Source organism: Phyllostomus hastatus, unplaced genomic scaffold, assembly GCF_019186645.2.
Source record: "Phyllostomus hastatus isolate PE091 unplaced genomic scaffold, TTU_PhHast_1.1 phas_scaffold_78, whole genome shotgun sequence".
In the NCBI taxonomy this organism is placed as follows: Eukaryota; Metazoa; Chordata; class Mammalia; order Chiroptera; family Phyllostomidae; genus Phyllostomus; species Phyllostomus hastatus.
In genome coordinates this window covers 9,836,192-9,862,365 of record NW_025334041.1, presented here as the reverse complement: position 1 = coordinate 9,862,365, position 26,174 = coordinate 9,836,192, and the positions used below count along the sequence as shown (strand labels likewise).

General features: G+C 53.0%; 1 protein-coding gene across 1 annotated transcript; it reads left to right on the top strand.

The window, feature by feature from the left end:
• Positions 1-557: 557 nt before the first annotated feature.
• MTURN (maturin, neural progenitor differentiation regulator homolog) lies at positions 558-24,809 on the top strand. Its single transcript, XM_045827579.1, has 3 exons — positions 558-1,066; positions 9,864-9,986; positions 19,620-24,809. The coding sequence occupies exons 1-3, from the start codon at positions 905-907 to the stop codon at positions 19,728-19,730; spliced, it is 396 nt and encodes a 131-aa protein (XP_045683535.1). The 5' UTR covers positions 558-904; the 3' UTR covers positions 19,731-24,809.
• The last annotated feature ends 1,365 nt before the right edge of the window (positions 24,810-26,174 follow it).

The following is a 26,174-nucleotide window of genomic DNA, read 5'->3' as shown; positions in this document are numbered from 1 at the left end:
GAGGCTTCTTTCTAAGAAATACTCAGCTTTATGTTAATGAAAAAAAACCACACAAGGGTTTCATCTTCCTCTCCAAATGGACATTCATATCAGAGTCTAGTAAATACATTTAGGGGAAACGGTTCTTTACTTCCACTGGAGGGCAGAGCTTTGATCCTGAAAAAGAAAAGCTCCATTTCCCCTTAGAATTTCTCAGCTCCTCCACTGCCAGCCTCAGACGAGGGACAAGTTATCTGCAATTCTGTGGGTGTCCCCTGCATTTAAATCGCGTTCGGGAAAACGCTTTCCTGCCCTTCTACCTCCAGATAAACGCTAACGGAGACTGCCAGCTTCCTCCGCCTCGCTGCAACCGGGAAAGTCGCGGATGTTGGGTCCGCGCTGTGACGTCACCCGGCTCGCCAGCCAGGGTGAAGGTCTCAGACTCCAGTGATTGGCTGGGGCCCATGACGTCACAGCCCGGGGTGGCCCCGGTCGCGCGAGGGCCCCGGGATGCTCGCAGTCCCTTTATTTAAAAAAGAGGGGGAGGGGTTGGGGAGCACGCGGAGCGCCCGGCTCCTCCCGCCCGGCCCCGCCTGGCCGCAGCCCGCGCCAGGTTCCCGGACGGCCCGAAAGGGGGCGGGCGGGGAGGCGGACCGAGGAGGAGCCGGGCGCGGCGCAGCGCGGTCCCTGGCCACCGCCCACCCCGTTACAGCATGTAAACAGAGCCCGCCGGGAGGAGCCCCGGGACTGGAGGGATCCCGCGCAGCCCGGCCCCGCCGCCCGCCTGAGAGCCCGCGGAGCTGCGCGCTACCCGCCCGGGAGGAGGGCGCCGGAGGAGAGGAGGGCGGGGGGCGGAGGGAACGGGAGGGGGGCGGCGGAGAGGAGGCTGAGGCAGCCGAGGGCGCGGCGGGCGCGGCGGGCCAGGATGGATTTCCAGCAGCTAGCTGACGTTGCGGAGAAATGGTGCTCCAACACGCCCTTCGAGCTCATTGCCACCGAGGAGACCGAGCGCAGGATGGATTTCTACGCCGACCCTGGCGTCTCCTTCTACGTGCTGTGTCCGGACAACGGCTGCGGGGACAATTTTGTGAGTGCTTGTGGGAGGGACCGCAGCAGCGCGAGGGAGTGTGGCCGCGCGGCCGCTACCCTGCGCCCGAGCTCCCGCCGGCTCCCGAGGCTGTGGGCGCCGGGTGGTGGTGGGGGGGGGGGGGCGTAACCGGCCGCCGGGGCGCACCCGGCCGCTCCGCTCTCCGCGGGGGAAGCCCCGGGGCCGGGCGCGGCGGTGTCGGCGCTCCGGGTGGGGCCGGTGGGCAGCGGGCTGGGGCGCCCTTAGGATCCAGGGAGCCGAGCTGGGGCGGGCTAGTTCGGGGACGCGACCCCGAGGCCAGTGCGCGATGCTCGGCTTGGAGCATCTCCAGGGTATCCCGCATCGCACCAGCCCGGCTGGGGGCGCACGGACCCTCCCGCAAGATCCGCAGTCCGGAGCTTCCTACACCCAGGCGTCCCATCTGGATGAGGAATCCCGTTTTCCTCCCCTTGCGCAGACACAAGTCCTCCAGTTGTCCCCGCCTGGGGACCCCCCCGCCCCCCCCCAGGTTATTCCCTAAGCTGCGTGTTTGGACACAAAGCCTCTGTCCACACTAGCGATACCCCATCTCCTGGACCTTCTTTGCGGAATTACACCCAGGATCTTAAAAACGCGCGTGCGCGTGCACACACACACACACACACACACACACTTGGGCACGCCTATCCTCTCGCTTCCATTGCTCCTCTATGAGCTTCTGAGCGGGTTCTGTCCGGCTGAGGCACCGGCCGCGGCCCCCCAAAGCCCTTTGGTTTTTCCAGATGAGAAGGAATTGCTCACCCCCGCTCCTGCCCCGGGCTCGGAGGAACCGGAACCTGAAACTGCTGTGTCCAAATCTTTAACTTTGCACCCTGCTCCCACTTGGGATCTTGGCGCTGGCAGTTTAGGAAGGAGATGCGGAGGGCAGGGAGTTGAGGTGGGAGTGGGAAGACTGGACCAGAATGGCGCTCTGTGAGGTGTTTGTAAGGACAGGGAAAAAGAATGGTCCCCCACATGTAAGATGGAGGCGGCTTTGGGCTCGGGTTACCGTGTGGTCACCGGCTTGAGCCTGGAGCTGGCGCTGTTGCTGCCCCTGCGGACGGAGGTAGGGTGGCGCCGGAGCCTGCCTGGCCCTGGCTCCTCAGGCGGGGTGAGACAGAGCAGGGCCGAGGTCCGCGCCCACGGTGCACCCCTACCACCCGTGGGAAGTTCTCCGAGGAGTTAGAGAGACCGCAAAATCGCCCTTCCTGGTCCCAGGGAGGTGGGGCCAAGCACCCCCCTCCCGCCACCTCTACCCCACCCCGCAGTGAGGAAGAACCCACCCGGACCCTAGCCCTGGGACACTCCGAAAGAGGGATGCCCTTGGGTGACAGCCAGATGTGAGTGCTGGCCCCATGACTGCTCGGTTGCCGTCACCCAGCTCACTTTACACAGCCAGAAAAATGGGTGCCATACCAGCACCCCGGCAGTGGATGAAGCACCTGACAAGTCTCCGCTCCCAGCAAGAGCCCCACAAATTCTGGGTCGGAGATTGGATCTGGGGTTCCCTGAGTTTGGAGCTTGTCTCTTTGTAAAGGGCTTCAGTGTGCTCACCTGTACAATGAGGTGCATCGGAAGGCCTCCATCACAGGTGCTCGTGAAGAGTGATCAAGTTATAAATGTGTGTAAGCACATTGTTAAGTGTAGGTAGAATAGGTAAGTAAGTGTGACTTGTTACAGAGAGGAGTGGGAGGTCATTAAAAGGGCACTCAAGCCACTGTACCCGTGTGAGGAAGCCCCCTGGATAGAGTGGGAAGGGCACCAGGACCCAGCTAACCTGCACGGTAGGGGTCGGTCAGGAGTCCCGCCCAGCCCTGGGCTGCCTCAGTCTGCCGGTGGCCTTTCCCCTCCCCGCTGCGTGACCTGGGGCACGAGTCTCCTCTCCGGAGGCTGAGGCTCTGCTGGGGAGAGGACCACATAGCCTTCCTGCTGGAGCTGAAGGGAGACACCAGAATTGCCCCAAGGAGGTTATGTGGGGGGAGAATGCAAGGCCATTGTCTTGCTGGAATATGTATATCGAGCCATTGGAATGTCTATCAGGCCTTTTTAAAGCCACCCATATTTGAAATGCCCCACCTGCATGCATAAAAATGCTTAAATATATTCAGTCGCTGGCAATGCAATGAAATAGGGTAAGGAAGAAAGAAAATGAGAAAAGTTACTCCTAGGGTAGACTGGCCCTTTCTCAGTTTCTAGAGACCTTAATGGACAAGACGCCAACCACTGGAGCTTTCTTAGCCCGGGCAGCTGCTCCAGCCTGCCCCTGGCCAGGTTCGCAAGCTGCTGTGTGTCTCTAGTTACCGGAGCTCAGGCAGGAAGTGAATACCCTAACTCTGTTCTTTTCCCTCTCCCAGGAAAAGCTGTTAAGCATTGAAAGGAATTTGAAATCATTGGAATTGCTACAATCCGAAGGATTTCTTAAGAATATTTACATAACACGTCTCAAGGTGTTTTCACATCATTTATTCAACAAGCATTTATCAAGGGCTGATTTTTGCACCAGGCCAGGGCTGCCTAGAATAAAATCAGGGTCTCTGCCCTCGTCCTCCTGGGGCCGGCCTAGCCATCTAAGGTGATGTTGCTTCCTGGTTAGGAGCGCATAGGCTCTGGGGTCAGGCTACTTGGGTTTGCACCCCAACTCACCACGTCTAGACGTACATCTTGGTGGAAGTTATTTAATCTCTCTATCCCGTGGTTTCTGCATCTGTGAAACGGGGATGATAACACTAGCACCTTGCCAGCTGGCTTATTGGGAACAGTGTCTAAAACGGGCGTGGTGATGGTAGTGGGTCTGGCAGAGTCTCTGGATCTATCTCAGTGTAATCCAGGTCCTGTCCCCACCGTGTCTACACCGACTTCCCATTCATTTTACGGAGAAACCTAAGCCCTTGCCCTGACTTCAGGCCCACACGGGGTCTGCCTCTTGCAGCCTCTCTGGCCTCGTCTTCGACCGTTCCTCCACTGCCCCCACCCCCTTGCTGGCTGTGTGCCTGCCACGCTGGCCTGTCTGGTCTTCAGACATGCCGAGTGCAGGTGGAGGCAGGGCCTTTGCAGTTGCTGTTCCCTCTGCCTGGAACGTTCTTCGCCCACATCTTCACGTGGGGAGCTCCTTTACTCCAGGTAGCCCTGGGAGAAGCCTCCTGGCCGCATACTCCCGCACCTCACCCTCCTTCAGTCTTACCATGGCACTTGTTAGGACTTAGTGGTCTTTGTCAGCCCTCCCATTTATTTCCGGGTCCCCCACCCCCGCCACCAGACTGAGAAGCTTCATGAGAGCAGTGACCTTGTCTGTCTTAGTCATCACGGTATCCCAGCCCTTGGGACAGGGTCAGACACACGGTAGGTGCTCAGTCCGTGTTTGTAAGAATACACGAATGGATGACAGTCTAGTGTAGAAGGCAGAGGTTAGATTTCAGGAATGCCAGTGTCGACAATGGCAAGAACTAACCACTCACGTGCGGTTTGCTGTGTATCAGTGTCCCAGGCACTGGTGGCCATGAACTCTGATAATCTCAGTAATCTTTCAGGGTTCTCTATAATTATCTCTATTTGACGGATGAGGAAGTGGAAACACGCTGAGGTTTACTAACTTCCCCACAGATTTTAAGCGGCAAAGCTGCTCGAACCTTAACCCGACACTGAAAACACAGCCCAGGAGTGACACCTGGGAACCCAGCCCAGCTCAGACCACGGGCTCAAGGGAGGCTTCTTGAGCCTCACAAAAACTCCGTGCAGCGGGTATCCTTACCCCCATTTTATAGGCGAGGAAACTGAGGCCTGGGGACTTGAAGGGACCCACCCAGGACCACTGGCAGAGCCAGGACCTGAGCCCGAGCCCAGAGCCCTGCTCTTCCCGCCGTGCACGGTGTGTGTCCCCCAGGCGGGGCAGGCCGGCAGCTCCGGTGGCCCCGGGACAAGGGCTGCCTTTGATTTCCTCTCTGCCCTGGCGGCTCCTCAGTCCCTTGAGCGCTCTCTCCCCTTCTCACTTCCCGGGCCATCCAGGCCGCGCTGTCCCTGTCCGTGCCACTGCCCTGATTCGGGCCTCTCCTGTGGATGGGCCGTGAGGTCAGGTCCCGGGATAAAATGAAGCTGCTAGCTCCCTGCCCGCGGGGAGTGCAGGGGGTCACAGACAGGTGGCACGCTCCCCTCTTCTGCCCGCTGGCAAGGTCCTGAGGGCTCTGCCAGGTTTGGGGAGCGGGGCGTGGGCAACCACTCACGTACCGGCTGCACCGAGAGGCACGCGTGTAAGTGCGCCCCTGCTCCTGGGCGTGGCAGCCCCCGCCGCCGTCTCCTGCCCTAGCCCAGGAGGAAGGGGCTCTCTGAACCCAGAGCACGGCCCGCCCCTCCCTGGGGAGACCCCCCTGTTGCCCTCCTTCTGCCAGCCCATCAAAATGTGTTTGGACCTAAAGTTTCATGTAGTTTTAAGCATTCCTCAATACAAAAAGATGGCAGTTGTCATAGTACTAAAGAACAAAGTTTTATTTATAGAAGAACTCTGCGATTTAACTTTATATGTGTGCTTATGGCTATGTCTATATTCTCTCCCCGTTTTCAGTCTAGGCATGTCTGTGTTCCTAACTATGTGACCAAGTCACAACCTTTTGATTTTGGAGAAGAAGATCTAACTGATTTAAATGAGCTTGCATGGTGTTGACATGGTGGTAGAGTGGAGACAAAGCACTCTCTTGTCTGACTGAAACTCTACCCTTAGTTTCCTCATCCGTCAGATAGGGATCGTCATATCTACATGGCAGTATTACTATGAGGACTCCATGGGGAATAGTGGTAGACCAGAAGGCTTTCCTCCAAGGCTGCATTATTTACACGGAGAGACTGTTTCAGGGGAAAAAGAGATGTCCTTCATACATTCATGGAGTGGTTCCTCCTGAGGAGGCTAAAGTTATGCAATGTGAGTTCAAATCGATGGACCCCTGCTAATGAGAGTCAGGCTACAGGTATCTCCTTTCATCTTTGTAACTGCCCCGTGAGCATGAATATGTTCTGTGTCTTGTACTGAAAGGAGCTGAAGTTCCTGTTGGAGGCATGCACCTGGGGATGTCCTGGCTTTGCCTCTTGCTCCCTCTGTGACCATGGACAAGTTGCCTGACCTCTCTGAGCCTCAGTAGCCTCCTTGGTACAACAGATCAGTGACCGACATAAGAACAGGTCATAGGTCCAGCCGGCCATGCTCTTCCCACCCTGTGCAGAGATATGTCAGGGGGCCAGGGGTGACTTGTGGCTTTCATCTTATGCCATCGCTTCCCTGGGCAGCAGTCCCTTTGGGATTAAGCTGCACCCACTGAAAATGGGCCCCCCAGTACTGATGACAGCAGAAGATTCTCAAGGCGGGGACTCCAGTGAGCGTGAGGCCCATGGCAACGGCCCTCTGTGCTGGAAAAGCTGTTTGTGGGATTGAATGACCTTGATGATCTAATGCCAGTTTTGGATTAGCTGGGTATTGCCACCCACACTGTAGAAAACAGAAAGGCGCTCACGTTCCTGTTTGCAGATGACATGGTGCCTTGTCTTAAGCCGGGCAACCTTGGTAACAAACTCCCGCCCGACTTAGCAACAGAAGGAAGGGCCCAGGTGGCCCCCCTGGCCTGTTCTAAAATCCAGGTCCTCACCAGGGGCTTTCAACTGCTAATGGGAGGGACCTATCGGAAAGAGGAGGCTGCTGAGGGGAACTGTGCTGGGGGCCCTCTTCGCTGCAACCCGTGCTGTGCTGAGTTTTGGCCCTGGCCTACCCCCACATCTGGAGTGAGTTAGAGTTCTGTTCTGCTTCTGGTTCTCCAGGTGTGTGTGGTCCCAGGTCTCCCCCCACGCCCCCCCACCCCCACCGGCGTCCCCTGGGAACCCGCTGGGAATGCAGATCCGCAGCCCTGCCCCCATCGGACAGTCCCAGGTGGGACCCAGCAGATGCATTTTGATTGTCACAGTCCCCGGTGACTGCTGCGGACCCGAGCTGGAGACCCACTGCTTTCCTCCCCACCCCGAAGCCTTGGCCTGGCATTTCTCCCATTACAGCACGTGAGGGCTGTGATCCGCCTTAGCACTCACAGCCCTGTTGGAAGGCCAAGACATTCCGTGCCTATATTTGTATTTGCCAGGGAACTTCTGTACATTGTTCAGAGCCACGAGTTCTCTGGCCCCCGTTAGAGTGTTTTCATGGCCACAGGGGGAGTTCGGTTACACGTGCTTCAAATGCCTTCCACGTTGAAGTCACGGAGGCCGGGCTCTGGGGTGCACGACCTCGGGTCTCTGGTCGCCCATTTGTCTCTGTGCAAGACTAGACCTGAGATCCTGTTTTCAGGCACATCGCCTATCCGCCTGCCACCCTGCCCGCCCTCCCTTGGGGTTGGAATGGATCCCTCCACTTTTTTTAAGAGGTAACCCTCCTGCCTCTGGCACCTTGCCTGTGAGTTCCCAAGAGCTCTGTTTTATCTGCGGGCACTGTCCCCGGGCACTGATTGCCTTCTGTCTTCGCACGGGTCTCTGGAGGCAAATCTGTGTCCTATTCCAGCAAGTGGCCAGGCCTGTTTACAAGGGAAAGGATTCAGTAACAGCTGTTTTTTAAACCCACAAAACCAACACGGCAGGGAATCTAGGGTGAGTTAGCCAAATGAGGGCAGTTTAGGCAGACCGGACAGAAAACCCTTTTTCCGGTGTTACATCTTCCTTCTCCAAGATACATTCATAAACCAACAACTGCACAAGTGAAGCTATGAAACCCGTGGCGTGAACCATCTGCTCGGGAGGGTAGAGATGCCCTAATAACTCTGCACCAAAGAAACTGTCTGATTTCCAAGCAGAGGGGGGGACACTGTCATTCCGACAGTGTTTGAGTGATCCACTTCCTTAGTTTACTTTGTAAGTTAAAGCCCAAATGCACTTAAAAAGAAAAACAAGTATACAAGGTTTCCATGGATACACCTACTTCTGAATGAACTCTAACTCACCTTGCCTTGGATAGTGTCCTCGGTGAAGTCGCATTGAGTGTCTGATTTGGTTGGCGTGTGACCTTGGCCATGTGGCTGGTGGACCGGCCCACCCCACCCACCCCCCCGTTCTCCTGCAGACTCAAAAGGCTAATAAGAGGGCACTTGGGTTTGCCACGCATTGAACAGCCACTGCGTGCCAGCCATGCCCTGTGCCTAGCACTTATTAAACTTACTATGTTTACTCCAATCTTCAAGTGTAGGGAAGACGGGCTTAAAGATTTCCCATTGTGTGGCACTACATAATAATCCCCTCTTGGATAAGAATGTGAAATACACTTTCTAAAATTTGAGCAGGAACGTGGGTGCTGAGCAGAACTTACAGTAAAGTGGGACTTGATTGTTCTGGCTGAATCCCTGCTGATTAAGAATCAAGTTCAATACTGGACACGAAGCGCTTTGTATGATTCTACTTTTGTGCCATGAAGACACTGTGACATTAATGGTCCGTGGCTCGACAGTTTTCAGGGTCCCTAATTAATAGGGAATCGTGTTTGAGCTCTTCTCCAAAGTGAGAGAATCTAGAAGTTACGTTTATTAGGAGGCGGGACCTTTGCATCTACCGAACAGATAATTGGCTGTAAAGGTGGCCCATCAGCACCTCATTAGTCCCGCTTAGATCTGAGCAGTATCTTAAGTCTGTAGACCTAGTTCTTGGAAATGCTGCCACAAGAAGGAAGACAGTGAAATGTGCTTATTGAGTGATGGGCATGGAACTTTCTGGGGCAATGCCCTAATCATTTGTAATAATCGGGGGGAGTGAGTATATCCATGACATGAACCGTTTCCCAAAGAAGTCCCACCCCCTGCTGTCCAGTCCCTGCTGCTTTCTCCCATCTGCCACTGTCGCCCTCTCTCCCACACCTCTGCACGTTTTAGAAACTAGCGTTGAGCTGTCATTAATCGGTCCCCTCCAATCAGTGAGGCTGGATACCTGAAGGATACCCTGACGTCATCCTGGCAGCCCAGCGCCTGTCCCTTCTGCCTGGGGATCTCTCAAGCCTGTTTCTTGGGCTTGTCCCAGATCCCAGAACATTTATGGGAGAGACTTGTCTAGTCTCACAGATGTGCCAGAATGGATATCCTCACGTGGAAAAAGAAAAAAAGAAAAACTTGTCTAGCCTGAAGAAAAAAAATAAAAACCTAAGCCAGTCTCCTCTTGGGGCATGTTGACGTGGTGAAGCGATGCTTGGGTGTGACCCCTTTAAGAGAAGGGGAGCTTTCAAGAAGCCTTTGCCCCTCCAGGGACTCAGTGACGACCTCTGTGTGTTCTCCTCCTTTCATTTCATTCCAAAGGAAATTTACCAGGGCCCCCACTCCCAGGCCAGTCTGGGTAAAAAGGTCTTGTTCCAAGGGAGTGGTTACTAATGACGGACGCCAGAGGCGAAGGTAAGGATCCTGTAGGTTCGAGATTTCTCCTCGTTCCAGTGTGAGAGCCGCGCCCAGCCTGCACTGGAAGGGGGACAGTGGGAATCATGGGAGAGAGGATAGCGACCCTACTACTGCCGTTTTTCGCAGCGTAGAAGCAGCAGATCTGACGGCGCGTTGAGCGGGTGAATTGCAGACCGAAAGCTCAGGGTTTTGTGCTGGGTATACGTTTTCCGCTCCCCTTCAGCACAGACAGATCGAGAAGGAATATACGAGTCTTACTGTGGAATGGAGGCCTTCTTCAAATGCATGTCATGAAAAAAAAAAACTGTGTTGGCTCTCTGTCTTTCACACTGAGTGTAATGACTGTGTCTTTGTTTTCTCCTCTCCCCCGCCGGCCGGTGGGCGCCCAGCACGTGTGGAGCGAGAGCGAGGACTGCCTGCCTTTCCTGCAGCTAGCACAGGACTACATCTCTTCCTGCGGCAAGAAGACGCTCCAGGAAGTCTTGGAAAAAGTCTTCAAGTCGTTCAGACCTGTAGGTGCCTGCTTGGCTTCCAGAGCCCTCTCGTTTTCCAGAGCCCTCTCGTTTTCTGCCCCGACCGAGCTTTGAATGACGGGGATTGTGGGGAAAGTAGGCAGAACCTGGGATGACGAATTGTTTTCCTCTTGTCTGCTCGGTGGCACAAAGATAGCTCGTGGAGGGTGGCTGAGGGCGGGAGGAAGGGGGAGCAGGATGTGACACAGCTGTGTGGTGCAAGGATGATGGTTATTTCTAGCATCACTTGAGATAAGAATGTCTGATAGGGTGGGAAGCAGGCTGAGCCTTCTTGAGACAACTGAGTAATCCTGTCCTCACCCAGTAGACTAGAAGCCAAAGTGCTTGGCAGTGTTCTGCAGGCTCTGTACACAGGAGGGACCTCCACGTCCGTGGGTAAGGAGGAGGGTGACATTGAACGCTGGTTCTCTTCTCTCATTTGTTTTAACCTCACTATAGAGAGCTTGCTTCCCGACACCCCCCTTAGGATTTAGGAATCTGTGTGTTTGCCACTAGCTGACCGCTTGTCTTCATGCTGGCTGAAAAACAGGTAAAATGAATACCACCCCCCCATTTTGAAAATTCCTTGTTTCCCTTTATCATATTTGGGAGGTAAAATCAGTGTCGTGACAAGTGCAATTCCGTGATTACTGTACTCTGCATGTACAAGGACAGTTGCTGTGGAATTTGTATTGATTTGTTTTTCAAATCTCTTACAACGATCTACTTCTCGGCTGAAATTTTCAAGCTTGCCTTTTATTTCTCTGAACATGGTAGGCGTGGTTGCATCATAGACCGTGTCTGCCATTCCTGTATCTCAAGGTTCGTAAGTCGGTTTGTCACCAGTTATTTCGACTGGTCCTCACTCCTGCTGTTGGACTTCTTTGTGTGCTGGATTACCTCTGTGTGCTGGTTATCGTGTTTGCAAATTTATACAGAGGAATAAACTGAGGCCTAAGATGAGGGTGCTTTCCTTCAGAGAGGAGTTTTATTTCCTTCTGCCGGGGCTTGGGGGCACTACCTGTCTGAGGACACCTGGGAAAGGAAACACATGGGATTGTTTTCACATGTAAATGGGGGGAATGCAATCCCCCCAAAATCAGATGCATCACTGAAAACAAGTCGATGGGCTGAGTATTTTCTTTTACTTCCAGCTGCCCCATGTCATGGAAACACACAGATTTGATTAGTGTGGGGCTTCCCGGGTTCATTTCTAAAGCAGAGAGCTCTAGGTCATGGGCAGGGATGATGCTCCCAAGGTGAGCACCTAGCATGGCGCCCCCCTCTGGTGGGGGGTGGGAGTTGCGTGCTGGGCACCCTCCAGCTTGGTCATTTTGCTGTGCTCGGAGAGGTGCGTGGGAGGCACCTTCTCAGGGTTAGTGAAGGTGAGGTGCACAGGGGGACCTGGGTTTCTGCCTGCCAGGATGTGCCGCAGGTCAGACGGACGGGAGGGAGTGTTGCTGGCCAGGTGAAGGACGGCTGGAGACCAGCCGGGAGACTCATTCACCCTCTCCGTCTCCACTGAAGAGGGTGCATCTTTCCACTGCCGCCCTCCGCCTGTTATGTAAGGGAGTGCTGCGTTTAGAATTAAGATACAGGGAGGAGTCTTGTGTTGCAGCTGAAAGTGTTTGCTGAAGTAACACATGCCCCAGTGCGACTGGGCAGTCAAGCAGGTAAGCTTCCGCTCGCTCATCGTTTCCCTGGAACTTCCCGGGAACCTGATCCACTCGGGCGGGCGGCTGCTTTTGGTTTACAGTCGAGGAAACCGCCGAGGAGTATTTTCGCTTTCACCGTAGGACAACCTCCTCCGCGGCTTTGAACCCTCGTGTCCCCTCGGCCCGCCCATGGCCGGCCCCTGCCCAGTGCATTCCCCCCGGGAAGACGAGGACCCGTCTGTTGGCAGCCTGCTGCTGCCGCCTTTCGGGGCATCATCGGTCAGGCAGAGTCTGTTACGTTTGCTGGCGCCCACACCCCTGCACGCCCCTGCCCAGAGCCCAGTCGTCTGCTGGCCCTCCTCAGCTGCCCTGCCTGGAGGGCTGAGCAGGCCAGCAGCCCTCCGTGGACAGTGCTTTCTCTCCTGTCTCTTGCTTGGCTTCTCTGTACCTGAATGCTCAATATCACCACCGTCAACGCCACTCCCTCCCCCCAAGAAATGCATGGTTGGATTTGAAAGGAAAGAAAAATGTTATTTTTTGCCATCTTACTCTTTTTCCTCTGCTTCTTCGTCCCATTTTCAACCCGAGGTATCGATCGCCTGCACTGGCCGCAGCACAGCTTTGGCGAGCGAGGGGCAGGGCGCAGCGCCCCGCTCTTGCCCTCGGGAGCTGACTCTGCGGTAGGAGAGACAGCCGCAGAAACGTCCGAGACTCCACGTTACAGGACAGACTATTTTGGTCCAGACCTCTGCGGGATACTTACTGAGCAGAGCGCGCCAGGAGTTCCATCCCCCGCTCTGCATACTGCGCGCTGCTGGTTCTTTGGGGAGCTAGCTATTTCCTGAGAGGATGTTAGCGAGTGTGAACGTCGTCGTCGTGGTGTTGTTTGTGGTCTCTTCCCCCAGTTACGTGGAATCAGGACAGTTTATTGATGAGGAACCCAAGCTCTAGGGGAAGCGATTCAAATCCCAGCTCTGCCACTTACTTGATGGCTGTGTGACCTTAGCCAAGTTACTTAACTTCTCTGTTTCTCCGTTTCGTCAGTTGTAAAGTTAGGAAACCATGACAATAGTTATCTTAGGGTTGCTGTGATGATTAGATGATGCAATTCTTGTGGGGGACTTAGCACATTACACATAATAAACACGAAAGAGGCCAGCGTGGCTGGGGACGCTAGGTCAGATGCCAGTGAGAAGGGAGCAGGACTTAGGGAAACGCTTCGTAGGACTCTTAGATTCTTGGAGGAGAAAGAAAGCAATTTGCTAAGTGCTTTTGGCACACGCCTGCCAGAGGCGTCTGGCTAACGTAAAGGAGGCAGAGAGGCATTATTGGCGTGCTAGCTACAGTCACAAGCTTCTCAGCATTGGTTTGGGCAAAATAATGACCATCCTTCGGGAGCTGGTCCAACAGCTCGCTGCGGTGGGTGCTAGTGCTGCGGCTCGGAGGACCGGTGGATACCCCCGTCCCTAGAGGGGCGCGTGAGCCAGAGCCTCTGGTGACAGGGTGAGGGGTGATGTTTATTTTCTCCTTTTCTATATTTTCTGAGTATCCTGTGATGTCACGGAAAACATGCACGATCAGAAACTGTGTTGTGTTTTTTAAGAAGCCGCGCTGTCCACACTGGGTCAGAAGAACCGGGAGCGGGAGGTGTGAGCGGCTCGCTGAGGAACGCCGTGCGGGACGGTGGCTTCGTGGGGAGGCGGGACTCGAAGACCTGGCAGGGTCCGCACGTGCTCAGAGGGGCAGGAGGGCTGGCCAGGAAGAAAGGCCAGAACGGCCCACCTTGGCCCCTCGGCCTAGGGTCCTTGCAGATGCCCCCAGTGGGGGAAGGGGGCTCAGCCCCGCCCTGGCGGGTCTGGCTCCCAGGCTGCATGGCCTCCAGAGCTCTGGTTGCTCCGCCTCCGTGTCCCCGTCTTTATTTTAACATGGGTGCCGTATCGCTTTCTCTGTCTTGCGGATTCGCAGGGAACTTCCATGTTAGACTAAGAACGCGAAGGACCGTCATAGCTGAGCCACCCCGCGAGGCTGCTGTTTGTTTCTGTCTCATTGCTGCTGTTAGCAAAGGCTTACCGGGCGGGTCCGTGAGTCTGGGTGAGGAACTCCTGCTGGTACCTGCTTTTGTCCCCTTTCTGCCGGAACGTCATACCCAAAGGGTAGACGTACGCAAGTGACAGCGCCGAGCAGACTGTCCGTGCCGTCCGTGAGCAGGCGGGTCTGTCCGTGTCCTACGATCTGTAAGGAGTGTCTTCAGAGCTCCCCGTCCGTAGTCAGTAGCCGTGATAGACGTGAACTGGCGATCTCTGGAGCCCTGCGCTTTTCTTGTTTAAACGGCTTGTTTCTCGGTGGACGGTTGCTGGTCGTCGCATGGTCGGGCCAGATAATAAAACCGTGGTTGTGGTTCTGAATATTGGTGATGATGCCACTCGCTCGTCTCCTGCATGTTTCTGTGTCTGTTCTTCAGTGACGACCCACAGGCTGCCCCTGGCTCGGACCAGTTCATAAGGGAAAGGGAGCTCCCTGTTTCCATCAGCTGCAACACCAAACCTTTTCTGTGCCCTTTCACACTCTCTCAAAGCTTTATTTTGTTTTCCTGGAGCGTTCTCTCTTCTTCCTCCTCTTACCAGCGCTGCGGACTCGAGGGTCCCGAGGCACCTGTCGCCGTGACAGTTTCGCGGGCTGTGTTGGCGGCTGACCCTTTGCTGGTGCTCCCTGGAGTTAGAGCCCGAGGTTCCCCGTGTTTTCCCGCTGCCACTGACCCTGGTCCCCAGGGATGCCAGGTGACTCCACGTGTTCCCTCTCGAGGAGCAGAGACAGCGTCTACCAGAAAAACTCCCCTAATTCTGGCTTATTCGCATGAGCAAGATGGATGTTTTCAGTTTGCCACAATGGGCTGGAGGGCCAGGGATTAAACCCCACGGCAGACAGAGCCCTGGGTGCCCCAGAGGATGCCCAGTTCTCGCTCCCCCTCCAGGTCGGCGCAGGAGCCCGGAGAAGAGGGAGAATGCACCCGGGGGTGCTGCTCGGGGGTCAGACAGTCCGAGAAGAAACAGTGGTGCACGCGTGTGGGTTTTAATGACAGCCATTGAGCTGACGATTTCAGTTCGATTATGGCTTATGTTTCTTGCTCACATGATAAACATGCAAACCCTTGTCCTTTTTAGACAGGACTGTGGCCCCCCCAAAGTAAGAGAGTACCTACCCCTCTTACCCCTTTGTCGTCTTGCCTCCGACCTCTTTGCCCCCTGGTGTCAAAGGCAGGCCGACCCGGAGCCTGTCCAGGGGTCTCTGGGCACCACCAGCATTGTGGGCCGTTAGAATTAATACCAGCGCGTCATTCCTCGAGTGCGTTAGCATCTCGATACTCAGCGTGAGGTTCCAGGGCCAGCAGTGACCCCGTCCCCTGGGGGGTTAGAAGTGCAGAAGCTCGGGTCCCCCCACCGAGGCCCCCCAAATCAGAATCTGCATTTTTGGTAGATCCCTGGGTGAATTGCACGCAGGGAGGCGAGAGGATTGCTGCTTCAAGGAATCCTCTGGGAGCAGCTCGCAGGGACCTCTGAAACCACAGGGCACTTACTGAAAGTGCCAAAGCCCCCGCTGGTTGACTGTGCTCTCCAAGGTGGACCCCCCTCCCCTTTTAGAAAGACACTCTGGCCCACTGTGCTGAGTGACAGTCGCCTTGGGAGAGAGCAGGTGCTAAATGCCAATTGAACATGGCTTCCGCTGGTTTACACCGCTTTCCAAAAGGCTCTGAGTTAGTCCAACAGATCATCAATACTCTCCGGGGCCTACAGAACTTTAATTCTCGAGGGTTGGCATCTCACTCCCTCTTCAGTACAATCCTATTTGGATGGAGGGCCCTGGACGTTCTTACGTGATCGTAAGTTGTTCCAAGGGAGCTTGGTGGACCGCAAGACCCGGATGTGCCGGTACTGGTCCAGAGTGAGCATAAAGATTGTTCCAGTCCACTGGAAAAATTTTACTGAATTGGGAATTAATGATTATAACCATCAGCAGTCCTTTAAATGTACCAGAGAGGATTTCTTGGCCTGTCTCCTTTTCCTCATGAGAACATGTGGGCGCCGTCAAAGCAAGGACTCCAGAATTCTCACCAGTCTGTTTGCACTCCTGTTCTGATATGTCTCTTGACTATTCAAAATGTGGGTCCAGGAGTTAAATTTAGACTTCCCCGCCATCGATGGGCATTGAGGTGGGGTGGGAATGCTAGACAATTACATGTCTCTGTGATGTCTCTTGGAATCCCAGGCGGATTCTAGTTCCGATGCTTATTCTAGTCTCTGTAAGACTTCTAAATCGTGCATACTCATAAGAGTGAACATTAACACTGCGTATGGGATTCTTAGAAAGGGTGTTACCCAGTGAGACCAATGACACCCCCAGCTGTAGGAGCAGCAGTGACAGCTGGAAGGGAATATCCTGTGTAGCCCGGTGGTTAGATGTGTGAAGTCTGCAGCGTGGTGGCCTGGGTTTGAATCCTGGCTCTGACGCTTACCTCGGTAACTGGGCAGCTTACTCACCTCTCCAGGTCTTAGGCATAAAATGGGGGTAATAATAGTACCTATTCCACAGCGTTATTACGAGAACAAAAGGAATTAATATATGTAAAGCTGCTTACATAAAAAAGCCATTCAGTGCCTAGGAGATAATATGTTAACTAGTGTTACCTATGATTATGAAATCTGAACTAGGACAAAATTGATGGGTTCCGTGCCATGCTGGATGTGAGCCTGACACTCAAACGAAGAGGCTAGCAGAACGGGGTTTCTACCTTCGCTTCGCACCTCCTGCAGCGCTGATGCACAGGGAGGCAGTCTGGCCCTGCAGCGGCGACTCCCCGCCAGCCACTGACCTGGCCGTGCTCTCGAATGAGAGGCACGGCCACTCGACACAGCTGCGTAATGCCCAGGGGGCTCTGCAGCTTGCAGACTATGGCCACGTCCACTTTCTCATTCGCTCTCCCCAGTTGCTCTGGAGGTAGGGCAGGTGTCATGGGCCCTGCCTGACCGAGAAGGGCACCGAGGCTCAGCTAAGGCAGTGGCTCAGCAGAGGTCCCCAGCGAGAGCCCTGGCTTCCGCACCCCGCACCCCGGGTCCAGTGCCTTTCCGTTTCCGCCAGCCTCTCAACGGATCTGCTGGCCCTGCTGCAAGGTGCCATCCCAGTCCAGGAGGCCACTGGGGCCTCTTGCTTCTCCCTCCTCGAGGGCAGGGGGTGAGCAGCTCTCAAAGTAGCATCTGTATGTTTTCCACCAGAGGGAAGGGCCTCCCATGGGGCTGATGCTCTAGACCTACGATTATGGGCTTTGGATTCACGTCGAAGGTAAGGCAGGGAGCTGGGAAGAGGAGGGAGGGGAAGGGAGTGCTGATGGTTCCATCCTCAGCTGGAGCCTCTTCTGCAAGCCACCCGCCTGAGCTGGGGAGACAGAGGGTGCTGAGGGATACCTACGCTTTGGGTCCATGAGAATCGCTAAGTGTGTTATGAAAAGGAACAGTCAATGGCAAGTCTCTTTAGGACCAGCTTGCAGAGCGGAGTGCCTCCTCGGTGCCCTCTTGACCTTCGACAGCCATTGCTAATTAACCATGACCTTTCCCACTGAGCCTCAGAACGCAGCTGAGCCCAGGGCTCAGGGCAGCCACTGCCCGTCAGATTTGTTAAGGGGGAGGGAACACACGGGCCATTGGTGCCCCTTGAGTGCAGTGAGGGGCCATATGTATCGTTGAATAAATGCCTCTTCTAGCATTTAGGTGATTCTGGAGTTGGTGGTGGTAACAATATTTATGTTAGCTACTCAAATAATATTACTTTGACACTTTCCACCTTCTGTGTGATATCGAGCAGCTTTTTAGGGGGGATCAGTTAATTTTTATTATTTATTTTATTTCTTTTTACTAAATTTGTTGGGGTGACCTTGGTTAATGAGATTAAATAGGTTTCAAGTGTACATTTCTGTAATACATGATCTGTGTGCCCCCCACCAAAGGTCAGATCTTCTGCCACCATGTATTTGGCCCCTTTACACTGTACTTCCTCCCGCCCCCTTTCTCTCCGGTCATCACCCCACTGTTGTCTGTGTCTATGAGTGTTTCGTTGGTTTTTCTCATTTGTTCATTTGTTGCTTTCAGTTTTATGTCCACATGTGAGTGAAATCATACGGCTTTTACCTTTTTCTGACTTATTTCACGTTTCAAACAAAAACTGGACACTAGAATGTGAGTCACCTGCGTCCACTGTAACCAACCATCTCTTCTCTCTCTTGAGAGGCAAGTTTTATCTTTTATTCCATCCGCTAGGGCATGGAAGGGAGCCCCCGGTAGGAGTTCTCCCAAGCACACACAAGGTTGTTGCAAACTATTCGGCCACACCGAGCGGCGCTCCTGCCCCACCGCTGCAAGCCGACGGCACCCCTTTGAGACGGCTGCGTCCTCGGAGCTCTGAGGGCAAAGCCCGTGTCCGCGGTTGGCTGTGCCTGCCCTGGCAGGCCTCGGGCCTGATAGGACCAGCGGTGCCTGGCAGGCGATTCTGCCCTGAGCATGGTCCCTAGGCCCTGTCAGACCTGTGGAACTTTAGAGAACGTCAGAGTCAAGGCATCGTTTAGGTCGGGACTCTGCTCGCCCTCGTCTCCTTTAAACAGTCGGGAAGGAAAGGGAAGGAGGAGGTGGAAGTGGCAGGGTGCTCAGGAGGCAACACAAAGTCAATCTTATTTTAGTGTCTTCATGCGGTTTGAGTTCACATCTTAGGGCCCTTTGGTGAAGCTGTCTCACAGCGATCAGCAAAGAAAGGGGTCACCATGTGAGAGAGTCCTTTGGCCACCTGCGTGCTGTTCGTCTCACGGAGGAGCCGGGGGAGCGATGCCCATGATCACGGACAAGGCTCAGCTGAGCCCAAGGTCACGGCTCCCTGCCAAGTCCAGAGCTTTTTGTCCATATTGATCGGCCCAGCAAATGGCACTCGGTTTCTAACCGAAGGCTAGCCAGTGGTTCAAGAAAGTGCTTACTGTGTATCATTGTGAATTTCTCTGGTGATAAATAGAGAGCATTTGGAAAATACAAAAAGATTAAAAGGGAAAAACTTTTTCCAAAATCACACTGTCTATAAAAATATACTCTTAAAATTTGGATGTGTTTCACCGACATCTGTTGCATTTCAATGTATTTGTGTATAAAGAAATCTGTATCATAATGAAAACAATTTTGTCATGCTTGTTTACACTTATGAGCATATTTTTATATCATTAGGTTATTTAAAACACTATTTTAAGCAGCTATATAAGATTCTATTTTCCAGGCACACCGTAATTTATTTAACTGCTTTGTGGACCATCGTAGTGGTTTCCACATTTCTGTATGCGTGTTATAAAATAATAGCGGTGTGTTTTTAGGGGAGAAAGTATGGGGAATAGATTGACATCTTTTTTTTTAAAGATTTTATTTATTTTTAGAGAGGGAAGGGAGGGAGATAGAGAGAGAGAGAAACATCAATGTGCAGTTGCTGGGGGTCATGGCCTGCAACCCAGGCATGTACCCTGACTGGGAATCGAACCTGCGACACTTTGGTTCACAGCCCACGCTCAATCCACTGAGCTACGCCAGCCAGGGGATTGTTGACATCTTGATGAGACAGTCAGCACTGCTCATTGTGCTGCTGCTGACATGCAGGTGTGCACGTGTATGCGTAGATATTACATCTTTGTGCATAAGTGGTAGGTGCTGTCATGTGTTGATGCTTGAAAGTAGAGAATCTCCAGGCTCCCCAGTAGAACAGAGCCCTTTGGGCGCCAGTCTGCGGAAGGACTGACGTTTCCGTGTAAGAAGTCCATAAACATAACTGCCGGGTAGTTGACTGCTGCAGGAATCTGTAGCTGCTGTCCTGTTAGGTGCTATTGGATTTGGAGTCGATGCCCCTGGTGGTGTTCCTGCATGGGGCCCTTCAGTGCTCACAACTGCTTCTCTCCTCTCCCCTGCAGTTACTGGGGCTCCCGGATGCAGATGACGATGCGTTCGAAGAGTACAGCGCAGACGTGGAGGAGGAGGAACCAGAGGCAGACCACCCCCCAATGGGGGTCAGTCAGCAGTAACCTTGCGAGGGCTCCCGTCTGACAAGGAGTGAGCCCCGTGGTACCCGAGGTGGGGTCGCGTGCTCCTGGGTCAGCTCTTCGAAACAGGACATCGGACTCCCAGCTTCTGATTGAAAATGAAATACCTTTTTAACAAACCACAAAATATCTGGGATGAGCTGTGCTCAGAAGTGACCTGCATTTTACTCCCGTTCCAGTGGGTTTCTATGGAGTTGTCTCGGTAGCCTTGGCCATTTCGAATTTAGAGTCCGTTGTGTGGCTGACCATTCTCTCTTGAGTTTAGGTGGGAGAACTGACGTTCGCTGACTCGAATGTAGAGAGCTCTGAATGTATCAAGGATGTGTTTTGGGTCCTCACAGGTGACTTGACTGAGGGCAAGCATGGCAGAGAAGAAATGCAGCCTGCACTTTTACGTACCTTGTAAGTGTTGTGAGTGAAAGGTTTTGCTTATAAAGCATGAGTTATAATGACTAGTCATTACACTGCACAAGTGCAAGTACAAGGGCAGAAAAGGATAATCACTTAGCTTTGGGTGGAGAGAGTAAGGGAGGCAAGGAGCCTTTAAGCATGCTGCCCTCACTGAGTTACCTGGATACATGGCAGCTGGCTCCTGGCTGCATAAACATACCTGCGTGGTCAGTTAATTTCGAACATGCGAATTCCAAAGCCACTTTTTAAAGTGTTAACAGTGGAAGATATAAATGGGGTGCCATCAGTTACCGATTTCTTTAAAATGTCTATAAGCCGTCCCACATATGAAATGCAGCATTTACCTTCTCTCTTTATAATGAGATGGCAAACTTGTTAAATCATGAAAACACCCAGAATCCAAGGGCCACTTCGACTTTGAAGCCATACATTTAATGGGAAAATAAACCAGGATAACATTTTGTAAAAGTATGACGGAATCCTTTTTTCTTAATCTGTCTTTGATTCTTTTTCTAAAAAAAAAAAGTCAAGAAAAGGATCCCACTGTATAATTTACCTAAAAGTTGTACTCACGTGCTTCGAGGAATCTCATTGCAGTGAATCTGTAAAGGGGTACGGACGTGGGAATCTTCATCGCAGGTTAGCGTGGTTCAGAGGGGAAGTTTTAGTGATCAGAATGCTCAGACAACTCAACAGGAACAACAGCGGTCCACCTCTTGGGGGTGTCCTTTGTTATGCTCACCTGGACTCATCGAAAATACTCATTTTCTTGGACCCTCCTGCATCTCTGGTTCTAACAACATAGGATGCCAATTGTTGCTTTTACAGCATTTCACTGAACGTAGCATCTGGGGTGAGGATGTTTTTAACATGTGTACCTGTTAGGTTGTCAAAGTTTTAATTAAAAAAAAAAAGGTGGGGGGCAGGGAGCAGCAGCCGCAGAAGCCACAGGGCTTCGGGGAGTCTTGTCTGTCTTCCAGGCGCGTGGACGGAAACTTGCTTATCACAGTGGTTTTTGTCCCATTGGTGCGGCGAGGAGTGCGGCCCCTGGTGGTCGAACCGTGTACTGCAGTCTCACGTCATCGGGAAAAAGAAGATGGTGGTTTCTCTCGTGTGTCAGTCAGTAGCCACGTTTTTTCTTGTCTTGGGAAAACGTAGTCAAAGTTCATTTCAAGTAAAATGAATGTCCTCCCAGGGAGCCTGTTCACAAAACAAACCAGGATGTGTCATCCGGGGGGAGGAGGGTGCTCCGGACTTGGCTCCCTCCTCGCCTGTGTCCCGACTGGCTCCGGCCCTGTGCACCGGTGTCTGGGGGGCTGTACCTGCTGTGGGTGTTGCGCAGGTGTGGTCACCTTGGCTGTGACACAACGGGCTGAGAGAATGACTTCTGCAGCGGAAACGAAGAGGCTTGACTAGCTCGCTCCATTCAGAGGTAAACTGGAATTTTGTACGTAGTAGAGGCTTAATGTCTGAATTTGTATATGTTTGAAAACGGAATGGACGTGGATGTAAAATGTATTTTATGAAAAAACTGTTTAGGTATCGACCGACTGCCGCTTGGTGTTCTCACGTGAATGTTCTGTTCCTAAAAAGTGAGCCGAGACGGACTCAGCCATTCCTTGGTGGGGGGGAGAAATCCGGTCTTTGTTTTGCCCAGGGGTGGGGAATAGCTTCTCTGTATGTTACATATGTTCCTGGAAGAACCCCGAAAGGCATTAGCGAATCAGATCGTTTCCTCTAAAACGTCCTTTTCCCCCGCACAACCCGCCAGCGCTCGCTGACACCTGTGCCCGTGTCACGTGTGGCATTCGAGGTGGCACCATGCAGCATGTCGCCGGGTCGGTCAGCAAGTCGAGCGGCCTGTCGCCTCTGTCACGGAAATGGCTCCATGGCTGGACAAGCTGGGACTTCCATAGACACAGAAACACACTTTCTGGGAGGTGACGTGGCATGGTGGGAGGAGCACTGACCCGGGAGTTAGGGCAGGGACGTGGGTTCTAGCACGGACTCTGCCAGTGACCCCGGGACCTTGGGCAAGTCACTCACCCAGCCTGAAACAAGGGACGATTGCCCTTCCTGCTTTAACCTCTGTTGTTCCACAACTGCCTTATGATGTGTGTGGGCATGAGAAGCAACAATGGAGACTTCAAGGGAAGTGAGCAGGAGATATATTTAAAACCTCCCTGTCCCGAGGACCCTGGCCACCGGGCTACCTTAGAATGTGCTTCTGCCTGTCTGTGAGTGTCTGAGCCCCCTCGGGCCTGGTCCCGAGGGGCTGATGACACTGTTCCTTAGGTGAGAGTCAGGCCCCAGAAGGTACAGAGAACAGACTCGTCTCAGTTGTCCGAGCTCTGCCTGTGGGAGGCATAGTTTTATTTGTGCCCTGCCAGATTGCGGCTTTGGAAGTGGAATAAGTTTAGCTTCATTGAGAGGGGAAAGTGGCATGAAGCATAGCTGGAAATGGGTGACTTTCCCTTTTTTTTGCCATCTCATGCAGTAGAGAGAGAGCGTGTGTGTGAGCGTGTGAGCGTGTGTGTAGGCATGTGCACAGGGGAGTGAGTGCTGTGGATCGCTCTGCAAGTGTGCCTACGATGACCTTACCCAGCCAGGTCCTGGGTTTCGGTGAACCACAGAGACATTCTTCTCACGGCCACTGGCTACTTCTCTCTGTCTGGTGATCATACCGAGTGGACTGTGGGGAATCAGAGAGTGAATTATGGAGCCAGGGAGGGGGTGAGACCCCACACGGTGCCTGTACACGGTGTCCACTGCAGTCCCCCAGGCTCAGGACAGCACGCAGTCCTTTTTGTTCTTCAGTGGCTAGAACACAGAAAGTCTCTTCCTTAGGAATTCTCCCCGTGTCCTGGTGCAGAATTAGGATTCCAGTGTCCTTAAGTGGAAACTGCTCCCCACTCGTAGTGACTGTCATTTTTCTCGTGTCAGCAGGAGCCACTCTCTAGCGCAGTAACGTCTCTGAATGTTGTTTCTGTGTGATTGGAGCACGAAGTGTGTGGACCAAGGGGGCAGGCTGTGGTGGCAGAGCCTCAGTGGACTCTGCCTTGCTTATGAAAATGGACAAGTTGGGAACCGGTGGTGGGAACCAGTCTGATTTGCCCTGATTCTGGAGGCAGGGAGGAGTGGACAGGACTTAAATCTGGGGTAGGAGAAGGTGAGTAAGGGAGAATGAATGGACGAATTAGGGTCCGATTCTTTAGAAACACATTAAAAGCCAGGAGGCGGTCAGCATGTTAGGTCCAGGAAAATTCTTTTCATGGCTATGCCCCTCGGAGCCTGAGCCTGCTTAGCCCCAAGGGACTGCCTGCCCGTTGAGAGGTGAGGCCAATGCTGGGAGTGGCTTTGTGGCTTTGAAAATGTCCCCCAGTCAAGGAGACAGCAGCTGTCCTGCAAATCTAGGGACTCCTTGCCCTAGATAAGCCAGATGTCAGCCAGGCCAGCCTGTCTTTCCAAAGTGCTAACACATCTGAGAGAGGCTGCAATCACATGCCAGGCTGAACATGAACCGAACTTGATCTTGCTGTCAGCTGCAGAGGTCACAGTGGGTCAGCAGTGCCCCTCCCGCAGGCCCGAGGGCAAAGCCCACCTACTCCACTGAGTGTCAGGGGTGTAGAAAGAGCACAGTTAAAGCCCACGTGGGTCTCATACCCCACCTGCTCAGTCTGCAGTTTACCAGGGAAGCCTATAGGTTTTTGTTTTGGTTTTTGTTTTATGAATTAAAAACTAATCCTCTTCCATAAAGACTCAATCAGTTACCTTAGTTGTGTAATACCAAATGCTATAACACGAAAGGCTGAAGCCATTTAGATTTATACAGAATAATTCTAAAACCTGCCAGGACGCCAGTAGCTTCTGGTGTCCATGGCAACGTGGTGTCCACAGTAAAATATCTATAACCCACATTCATTTGGCAAATTGTTAATAATCTGTTGTTTTTGATATACATATTTTTTAAATTTAGATTGCAAAACTAGATGACCTATGACCATTTTGTGTTAGAAAGCCCCATTTAAAGCATTATAAGCCTGAAGAGGCTTATACAGTTAAAAGCAGGCACCAGGCCACATAAAAATAAACATTTGATTTACCGAGAACTGTGAATTCGAGTTGTTTAGTACCACAGAGGAAAGCAGACAGTCTGTCCTTTAGAAAACTGCCTTTCCCTGTTTTTTTTTTCCTTTGTTTCGTTAGATTTATTTTTGACGTTAAGTCCCTTCTGGTAGCTGGGCAGAGGAAGAGAGGGGGCAGTCCTCGGTACGCGTGGCGGCTTTTCCGGGGACAAAACAGATCACCAGTTCTAACGAATCTGAAACTGTAGTTCAGCTGTCTCATGAGAAGCAAAAGCAAGGAAGAGTCTGGGGGACAGGGCATCTCTTAGGCAGAAACAAAAAAAAATGTTTCATGCGAGGTGTGTATGCTTTCTTTGCCTTTATCTTTCCTTTCAAAGAAATCTCTTGTAAATGACCAAACTGTGAAATGGGTTGCCAAACATTGTTGCCCTTTGTTAGATGCTTCCAGCGGTGCGAATCCCGACCTGAACCCTGTCCACATCCGCTCCTTTCTCCCGAGACGGGGAGAGGATCTCATCCAACGATGTAATTACCATACGCTTGCTATTAAAGAGCCTTCCAAACACTGCTGACCGGCGCCTCTTTCTTACCCCCTGCACCACGCGTGGCTGGGCCTTTGATAAAATCGAGGGACAGGGAAGAAGAAGCATTTGGCTAGCGTTGTGGTTGCCTTTGTTGGGGCTTGTGGCTCTGGGGGCACGGCAAGGGGCGGGGGGGAGAGAGGAGGTGGTTATGGGAACCGCTGATAGGATTCAAATGTTAATAATTGATGTGTTTGGAGACCTGACTGTGTCCCTTCTGATGCTGTCGCTGGGAATCAGGAATTTTCCACTCATCAAACCAGCCCTTTAGGTTTGTATATGAAGGACCTCGTTCTTTCCTGTCCTGGCCAGGACTCCCTTGTCGCACCACTGGGAAATCTGTGGTCGTTCTGTGACGACACTGGCCCCTTTCCCCTACGACTCCCTTCCCACTTGACTGTGATTCAGCAAACAATGGCATTTAAGGAATAAATCTGGAAGTTGGTGGTACGTCCCGTTATTTGATTAAGAGTAAGTTTCTTTCCTCAAATGAGAAGGTCTCCATAGATCGTTAAATCAGATTAGAGGTTGCCTAAGTGGGCACAGCGTACTGTGTGTGCGCATTTCAGGTAACGTAATGGGTGGTTCTTTGTTCCGCCGCGGCTGTCGTCAGAGGTCGTGCCGGAGCGTCACACACCTCGCTCGGTGGGGTTCTGACCTCGGCGGGGCGGCAGCATGGTCTCCCCCAGACTAAGCCTCTCATATGGGGAGTCCCTTGTGGCTGTCATTCGATCCTTCGCAAGTATAACCTTTAAAAATACAGATCGGCTTCTTGAAGCAGGGGCTGGGTGTTAGAAAGACCCACACTGGCCTTCGCAGGGCCTCTGAATCCGGTTGGCCGGGGTCAAGGTCGTGGGATGATGGGCATGTCACCTCCCTCTGACCCCCATCTTTGTTTCCTCGTCTGTAAAAATGAGACTGCGGGCCGATTTCCACGTTTCCTCTGGGCACCAGCGGCATGGGGATGGATGTTGTCTTGGCTAGTGAGGTAGGGAGGGTAGGGAGCACAGTTTGTATGGAAAACACCGTCCCACGCACAAAACCAGGGCTGGGTGGCCGGATGCTGGAAGACCTGAATTTCTCTGATTTTGAACCCATCTTCCCTAGGACACCTTTCAGAAAGAACAAACCCCCTGCCAAAATAGCAGCCCCCAAAGCAGACATCGCTGAATTCCTTCTCCCGACTTCCCACATTTCCCTTCTCTTGGCGATCCATAACATGGCATAAAAAACCACAACAAACTAGGAAGCTCTGGGGTGTTTGATTTGGGGGTGTAGTAAACATTTGCTTGAGGGGTGAGCCTCACCCCCTTAGTCCAGCCAGGCCAGGTGGGCTATCTCCTGGTCCC